General features: G+C 38.5%; 1 protein-coding gene across 1 annotated transcript in view; it reads left to right on the top strand.

Annotated features, from left to right (window-relative positions):
• Nucleotides 1-8,058, top strand: part of LOC112069279 (butyrophilin subfamily 2 member A1-like) — a 16,386-nt gene extending 8,328 nt beyond the window's left edge. Inside the window, exons 6-12 of the mRNA XM_024136579.2 lie at nucleotides 4,129-4,224; nucleotides 4,529-4,573; nucleotides 6,280-6,309; nucleotides 6,413-6,433; nucleotides 6,705-6,761; nucleotides 6,972-6,998; nucleotides 7,111-8,058. Coding sequence (XP_023992347.1) covers nucleotides 4,129-4,224; nucleotides 4,529-4,573; nucleotides 6,280-6,309; nucleotides 6,413-6,433; nucleotides 6,705-6,761; nucleotides 6,972-6,998; nucleotides 7,111-7,676 — 842 coding nt within the window. The 3' untranslated portion in view covers nucleotides 7,677-8,058. The remainder of the gene's footprint in view (nucleotides 1-4,128; nucleotides 4,225-4,528; nucleotides 4,574-6,279; nucleotides 6,310-6,412; nucleotides 6,434-6,704; nucleotides 6,762-6,971; nucleotides 6,999-7,110) is intronic.
• The last annotated feature ends 1,023 nt before the right edge of the window (nucleotides 8,059-9,081 follow it).

Here is a 9,081-nt window from a genome sequence, read left to right as displayed (position 1 = left end):
TGAGTGAGTGAGTGAGTGAGTGAGTGAGTGAGTGAGTGAGTGAGTGAGTGAGTGAGTGAGTGATGCGGGGTGTAGGCAGGGAGAGAGAAAGAAACAGCTACAAAGCCGACTCGCACAAGATAGAATACAGTAACTTCTAGCTGCCACAGATCTTGGTAATTGTAACCTTTCCTTCTCATTTACCTTTTAATTCCTTCATTTTAATTCCATCTTCCATTGATTAGATACAGGTAACTGACAAAATAAAGAAAACACTTCAGTAAATGAGGGATACAAAGTATATTGAAAGCAGGTGCTTCCACATGTGTAGTTCCTGAGGTAATTAGAGTTGATTGGCGCAACATAATAAAACATCCCCATCAAAATCTGTCTGTTTAAGCTAGAGAGATCCGTTTTTTTGTATGGGCTGCGTCTCAATCCCCCACATCCATATATATGTTGGAAAGTGGGGAAGCTACTGCATTGTTTGTCAGACCAGGAGACATCCTGAAAATCCGGCTTCTCATGAAAACGTCTGTAGTGTTTGAATGGTTTGGCCTACAAACTAATACTCTATGGAAAGATGAGACTCTTGCGAACAGGATGTTGTTCTCCGTCTTGCTCTACCACTCCCATAAGCCCCACGGGACTTGTCTGAAGTCAGTACCATCAATGTGTCGACTTCTGTATATAGCGTTCTAACCGTTTGGGCTACAAACTAATATGACCACTCTATGGAAAGATGAGGCACTCACAAACACAATGGTGTTCTCAGTTTGTACGACACCCACAAGTGTCACGGGACTCATCTGAAGGTAAGTAGTTTTGTGACAATAAAAAAAAAAGGTGGTTAAGTAAGGGATAAACGCCTCTGTTGTGTACATTACTTTGGAAATAATGGACGGAGGCATTTATCCCGCTTATACTACAGTTGCCAGAGGAAACCATATGAAAGCAAACATTTAGCAGTATAAATACTTTTTTTTTGTAAATTTTTTTATAAGCAAATTCATACTTTCTGATCTTTTGGTTGGTAGAGACTAGACCCAGTCGTTCGTTCGATTAGTTTGATATTTAGGGCCGCAACCCAGTTTGTTCTTTATGTTCCATTGCCATGCTAGTAAAACGCTAGTAAAACTAAATGCATGCTCTTCAACCGATCGCTGCCCGCACCCGCCCGCCTAGCATCACTACTCTGGACGGTTCTGACTTAGAATATGTGGACAACTACAAATACCTAGGTGTCTGGCTAGACTGTAAACTCTCCTTCCAGACTCATATTAAGCATCTCCAATCCAAAATTAAATCTAGAATCGGCTTCCTATTTCGCAACAAAGCCTCCTTCACTCATGCTGCCAAACATACCCTCGTAAAACTGACTATCCTGCCGATCCTTGACTTCGCCGATGTCATTTACAAAATAGCCTCCAACACTCTACTCAGCAAATTGGATGCAGTCTATCACAGTGCCATCCATTTTGTCACCAAAGCCCCATATACTACACACCATTGCGACCTGTATGCTCTCGTTGGCTGGTTCTCGCTACATACTTGCCGCCAAACTCACTGGCGCCAGGTCATCTATAAGTATTTGCTAGGTAAAGCTCTGCCTTATCTCAGCTCACCGGTCACCATAGCAACACCAACCCATAGCCAGCAGGTATATTTCACTGGTCATCCCCAAAGCCAACACCTGCTTTGGCCACCTTTCCTTCCAGTTCTCTGCTGCCAATGACTGGAACAAATTGCAAAAAATTACTGAAGTTGGAGACTTATATCTCCCTCACTAACTTCAAGCATCTGCTGTCAGAGCAGCTTACCGATCGCTGCCGCTCTACACAGCCCATCTGTAAATAGCCAATCCAAACCAACTACCTACCTCATCCCCATGTTTTTTTTTCTGCTCTTTTGCACACCAGAATTTCTACTTGCGCATCCTCATCTGCACATCTATCACTCCAGTGTTAATTGCTAAATTGTAATTACTTTGCCACTATGGCCTATTTATTGCCTTACCTCCTTACTTAATTTGCACTCACTGTATACAGATTTTCTATTGTGTTATTGACGGTACGTTTGTTTATCCCATGTGTAACTCTGTTGTTGTTTTTGTCGCACTGCTTTGCTTTATCTTGGCCAGGTCGCAGTTGTAAATGAGAACTTGTTCTCAACTGGCCTACCTGGTTAAATAAAGGTGAAATATAAATATATATATTTCTTAAAATGCTCAGTGACAACGTTCTTATACCTTGCTTACTGCTAGCATTTAAGTCATTTAAACGGCTACTCAGTAACTACCTCTGCAGCCAGAAAAACAGCAAAATGTATTCTGTCTCGTTTGTTTAAGCTGTTTATCCCGGTTATACCACAGTTGAGAAAGAAAACAAAACACTATAAGCACAAATTTACCTGGTAGAAATTACATTTTTTGTTGATATTTTCATTTATATAAGAACGTTCATACTTTCTGATCTTTTGGATGCTAAAGACGCAACCCAGCCGTTTGTTCGATTAGTTCGATATTTATGGACGCGACCCAGTCACTTGCTTGCTAGCTAGCTACGGCTAACACAGTGACAACCTCTGCAGCCAGAATAAAAGCAAAGCAGCTGTTTTCTATTAACATTCATTTGGATACATCTGTAACAATGAGCTGATAATGCCCTATTTTGCCTGGCATATCTAGAAAAGTGTGCCTTCTCGTCAGGACAAGGAGATCACATTGCACATCAAACACTGGTTTAGAAGCTAGCTAAATACGTTGTTGCTAGCAAGCCTGCCAATTTGACAACCAAATAAAAAAATATCAGTTGCTGAAAACACCTGGTCAAACTAGAAACAACGGAGGATTTGACATCATAGCACCACTTGCGTCATGACTGCAACAGTAGCCAGTACCAGAGAAATTCATGGTCATCACTCACCATGTTAGGTCATCAGATGCTCCAAAAAATATGTCTCTGCAAAAACAAATCAGTGCTAGCTAGCTATGTTTTTTTCCTCGTTGTACCTGCATTTACAATGTATCCAATTTTGGTTTGTGTGGTTGTTGGTGTAGCTTTCGGTAACTTTGTAGCAAGTAGGGTATGCCTACGTAGGCGCTTATTGCGTCATGATTGCAAGGTGTCCCTATATCTTTCCCAACTGTCCCGCTATCAGGTATAAATGTACATTCTAGAATGCTCTTCTAGCCAATCAGGAACAAATATTCAACAATGCTGTTTCATATATCTCCTAGATATAGTACATGTCTATAGTAGTAAATGGCAAGTTCGATATTTAATCAAATCTTTATTTTATTATTTTCTTGATACCTAAAGGGTCTTAAAATAAAAAATAAAATAGCTAAATGATCCATGGTATGACCATCTCTATGGTATGACCATGTTAGATCTCAGAAAATATAAAATTGTGAACCTGCGACCAATATCACATAAAATGTATATCTCACAATTGATTGCACTTCCCGAATTTTGTATTTTCACTGTGACAGAACGTAATTTTTTTTCATCGATTTGTGTCATTCCACAAAGTTCTTTGAAAGCGGTGCAGTGAGTGGGGGGCTGCATAACCCTGTGACATAGCGTTCGCTCTAGATCTACCTTGCTGAGTGAGAGAGGTCCGCACTTTGACAGATAGTCCAACAACAAGCTCGAGGGGTTTAGGAATTTAGACACATTTTTGAAATTTGACGTTATTCCCCTTTAAGACACTTTATGTCAGTGTTTTCTTTATTTTGGCAGCTACCTGTATCTCCTAACTTGCTTGCCACATAGGGAGACTACTTTTACTATAGTGTTGCTTTGATGACTTGTGATTGGCCGGCACCAACAGCAAGCTTCACGCACCACTTTTGTGAAAAGCAAGAGCAGCAGCATAAATTGTACAATTTTCACTCTCTCTCCACAGTACCAGTCGCATTCGGGTCTGTACGGGTCCTTACGGGCAAATCGGTTATAATTACAAATACCCGAGACCCATGACAATTAGGTCCAACCTGGCTTTTCGGGTACAGGTGGACCGGTGAAGTCCTCTAATATGTTGTCTTGAGTTACTGTATCTACCAAAAGACAACATCATAAACGTGAGAAATAAGACTCATTTTTTTTAAAGTAATATTTTAAGTGGTTTGATAAATTCTTTGTACAGGACATTGGAGTCTTGGAGCCTTCATCACGACTCTGACTATTTTACTGCTAGTCGTCTTTACTGTCATTGGACTCTTCATTTGGAACAAAAAAACAGGTATGTCAACAAGCTAACCCAAACTAATTTAAATGTGAACAGCCTGTGAACTATTATTAGTAGAACTGATCTTCATAGGGTGGCTAGACTATTCTACTCCACAAACATAAATACTGTACATATTTACATTGTGTTTATATGTAATGTTGTCAATGCTTAAAGTGTATGCCTTTCATTAAACAAATTGTTGCATAGACTATTTTCAAGTACTACTGCATTGATTGATCACTCACACCCATCCCTATCATTTACAATGGGTTATGTGGTTTTACATTTACAATATCTACTTTTCTTCCCCCTGCAGGTTTTCTCAGAGTCTCAACATTGAAGAAAATGGCAAATGGAAATGGTATTAAGCATTGTCTAATCATTTAGTTTTATATAAATGTTAAGTTCCAAAGATTTCCAAAACCCTATCGCAAGTGAGGTGCATTTGCGTTTAGACAGAGTGTTGGGAATAAACAAGAGCATCGGGACCTTTATTTAACTAAACAAGTCAGTTAAGAAAGAATTCTTATTTACAATGACGATCTACCAAAAGGCAAAAGGCCTCCTGCGGGGACGGTCATGCATAGATGTCAATTCGAAATGAAGTAGGAGTTAGGAATTGCACCTTAATATAATATTAGGTTTGATGATGACATTGAAAAACATCACTGATACAATACATTAAAAAAAAGTAATATTGTATGACCTAGCTACCTATATTAATATTACTGTCATTGCATTTTGGGTAAAACAGTCTACAGAGAGGCCAGGTATTACTTCTGTATTTTTTCAAGACTATTTTGTGTATTTCTATATTATATTATTTAAAAAAAATGGTATATATATATTTGATTTCTTGACTTTTACGTTTTAATTTAAGCGAGAAAGCCATTCTTTTCGGATGTACATTTTATTTATTATTTACTGATATTTTATTTAACATTTCAAAGGTTGAATGAGCATTTTACGTGTTTTGTACTGATGATTAGGTGTTTGTTGATTATTTTATGTGAACATTATATAATATATAATATTTATTTTGTATATACACTCCCTCTGTATTTATTTGGACAGTGAAGGTAATATGTTTAAATTTGGCTCTAGGCTACAGGATTTTGGATTTGAAATCAAATATTTCATATGAGGTGACAGTATAGTGACAACTTTTATTTGAGGGTATTTTCATGAATATCTGTTGAACTGTTTAGAAATGAAAGTACTTTATGTATCTAGTCCACCCATTTGAAGAAGTCATAAATATTTGGACAAATTCAATTATAGCGTATTAAATTGTTGAACGGTGTTTCCTCCGACACATTGGTGCAGCTGGCTTCCGGGTTAAGTGGGCGGGTGTTAGGAAGCGTGGCTTGGCAGGTCATGTTTCGGAGGACTCGACTTTCGCCTCCCGAGCTCGTTGGGGAGTTGCAGCGATGAGACAAGATCGTAATCACGAAATTGGGGAGAAAAAGGGTGTAAAAAATATTATAGAATTTTCTTTGGAAAAGTAACGTCTATTCTTATTTACAGTAAAAGTGACTCCAAAATGACACAGTAGATTATTCTTAAAATGGAGGGACTAGATACACAAAGTTCTTTAATTTCTAAACGGTAAAACAGATACGTATGAAAATAAATAAAACATTTGATCTCAAATCCAAAATGCTGGCATATAGAGACAACTTTAAACATTGTAGCTTCACTGTCCAAATAAATAGAGGAGAGTGTATCTATATTAGCTAAGAAACATGTCTTATTTGATTAGAAATTGAAAAAACAATTTTTTCAGTAAAACTCAGTAAGGTGGTGTTCAAATGAAAGATTGATTTTCTATTTTCAAAACGTTGTTTCTTTAGTATGGCACTCAATTTCTAAAACATCTCCAGGTGAAAGAGATCAAATGCAAGTGTCAAATAGAGTTACTGTTCTATTAACTAAATTAGTAATTTATCAAGCATTGAACATACTGTATAGCTAGATAGATTAATATGGTTAATTATATTGTGTCAATAATCTATATGTCAACAATATTGTATGACCTGTAGTGATATTAGTGTCAATGCATTTCAGATCAAACAGAGTCTACTGAGAGGCCTGAAGGTATTATATCTATCTTTTTTTCAAGACTACTTCGTGTATTTCTACACATTATATGATTTTCAACATATTTGGTATCTTACTTTTAACCGTTTTCATTTAATAGAAGAAACAGCTCTTGCCGGAGGTAAATTTGAACATTTAATTTAGCATTGCAAAAGCAACTTTGCTGAGCATTTTGTGTTTTGTATTGAATATTATGTATTTATGTGTGTTGTTGATTATTTAATGTATATATACACATTTGCTATGAAATATGTGTCTCATTTCCGGGTAAAGGAAATCAAAGTCAAGAGTCAAATTAGTAATTTATCATCCATTGAACAGATAAATACGGTTGATTATTTGATGCATCAACAGTCAACTATATGTCAATACTAATATGTTCACTCGTGCAGAATGTGGTACGCAAACTGCCAAGGAAACAACTACACAGAAGGAATGTGTCCCGAAAGGTACATTTACATTGACATACGTTTTTATTATTTAACTTTTTCTCCTAATCTTTTAGAATTTATTCACCCACAAACACAGTCAATCCCAGGTTTATTCACATTCACTGAACAACACCCATAAAAAATGAGGTGCAACCCAATATTTATTTTCTGTTGATAAGCTTAATGGTTAGAAAATGTCTCTTATTTTGATTTGTTAATCATTTGCAGAATGGGGTGAAGTAAAAAGATTCAAAGGTAGGACAAAAAAAACATCAAACATAATATTATTACATGGCTGTACCTACTACCTCCATCTCAGCAACCACGTGACTGAATAAATTCACCAAATATTTTTTCCTTTTCTTAGTGGACATCACTCTGGATCCAAAGCCTGGTCATCCGTATCTACACGTGTCTACAAATCGAAAGAAGGTCTACTCTAAGACATCAAAAGAACCTACTGTTTCCGCAGCCCCTCATGTCCTTAGTGAGGACAAATTCAGCTTTGGACAGATATACTGGGAAGTGGTGGTGAGGAATGGTGGAATTTTGGAATCCTTTCTTGGAGAGAAACAGTCATGGTATGTTGGGGTAGCCACAGACACAGCCACTCTGACAACTGGTGTTGTACCTTTAACCTCTCAGAATGGTTTCTGGGTTTTTACATATAAAAAAGAAAAAGGGTATTGTGTCTCTGATGACCCTCAAATGCCAGTATCTGGAAATGAAAGCCCTTCAATGTTGAGCGTCACACCAGCAGACATTCTTACAACACTTGGAGTGTTCTTAGACTGTGACAGACAGATGCTTTCCTTTTATGATGCTGATTCAAAGGTACATCTTTGCAGTTTGTGTAACGTTGTGTCATCTAACACATTCTTCGCTGTATTCAGCCCTGGGTTACGTGACACCTGTCCCTTAACAGTAAAATGACTCTGTATGACAAAGTGTTATGGAATAGGCCAGAGAGTTTAGTTCTTAGGAAGACAATTATACACTACACTACCACTTCGACATTTCATCCCCAGATAGCAGCAACAGAGGCAGGTGCTGTCCTCTGCCAGGAAGTCTTGAACAGGTGTGGGTAATCGGGGTCTGGCAGCTTGTAGCGCCGTGAGGATGTTGTAGTTTGGTGGCCATGTGGGCTTTCGGTTTGGTTTTAAATCTTCAGTTTTGGGAATGCCATGTTTCTGTCCTTTTTGTATATACTATTATTTGTTGATCACAGTAGTGACACGTCATTCAGGGCAGGTGGGGCAGTTTGCAAACAATGTAAAAAAAAAAAAAAAATGTATAATTCAGTTAATAAAGCTGCATACAAACATGATCTCTTTATTGCTTTCTTGAGTAAGGCAGCTCCAAAATGCAGATCTTTCAGCCTAGCTCAGTGCTTTCTGTGGTGGTGGGGCAGCCGGCGGAAAATACGGAGCGTAAGGGTTGGTAATGTTCTCTAGTTGCGCCCTGATTGGCTCAGTGTTCTGTCACTCATGGGGACGCTACGTCACCGCAAAATCTACAGGGAGAAATTGAAAATTCAAGCCCCTTGGGTGCTGAAATAGACTTACATTAGAAGTGCCCATCCAAGAAGGCTCAAGGTCATTGGCCAAATCACATTATATCTACCGTAGCTTTGATTGGACTGATTTTGTCAGCATCATACTTTCACAATCTTAGCTAACAAACTAGACAAGCGGTCATCCTCATGAATCAAGTCGACAATCCAATGGGAAATCCTTTTCAATCCTTGTCATATGAAGATAAATTATAGATAAAACGTATCGGTGCTCATTGGCCATTGGACATAAACATTACACAAAGAGTTGGAAATCGGATTTTTAACAATGAGTGCTGAGGTGCCACTGCAGCCTTGGGCTCAATCCCAGGCTGTGTCACAGCCGGCCGTGACTGGGAAACACATGGGACGGCGCAAAATAGGCCCAGCGTCGTCCGGGTTATGGGAGGGGTTGGCCGGCCGGGATTTCCTTGTCTCATAATGCTCTTGTGTTTACTCCGACACATTGGTGCGGCTGGCTTCCGGGTTACGCGAGCAGTATGTCAAGAAGCAGTGTGTCTTGGCTCTCGACCTTTGCCGAGTCTGCAGGGGAGTTGCAGCGATGAGACAAGATCATAACTTCTGGCCCATGGCGTTGCATGTGAATGTTTATCCATTTTTTATTTATTTATTTTGTACACCCTTTTTCTCCCCAATTTCGTGACATCCCATTGGTAAAGTTTGAATACATTGGCCATGCTGTTAATCCAGCATGACTTCTGCCTCTTTCAAAACAACTGGAAACTCGGAACTAGGAAATCTCAGACTTCAGTGAGTTCCAAGACA

The sequence above is a fragment of the Salvelinus sp. IW2-2015 genome, unplaced genomic scaffold (assembly GCF_002910315.2).
Source record: "Salvelinus sp. IW2-2015 unplaced genomic scaffold, ASM291031v2 Un_scaffold959, whole genome shotgun sequence".
Lineage (NCBI taxonomy): Eukaryota > Metazoa > Chordata > Actinopteri > Salmoniformes > Salmonidae > Salvelinus > Salvelinus sp. IW2-2015.
This window is presented reverse-complemented; position numbering and strand designations above follow the sequence as displayed.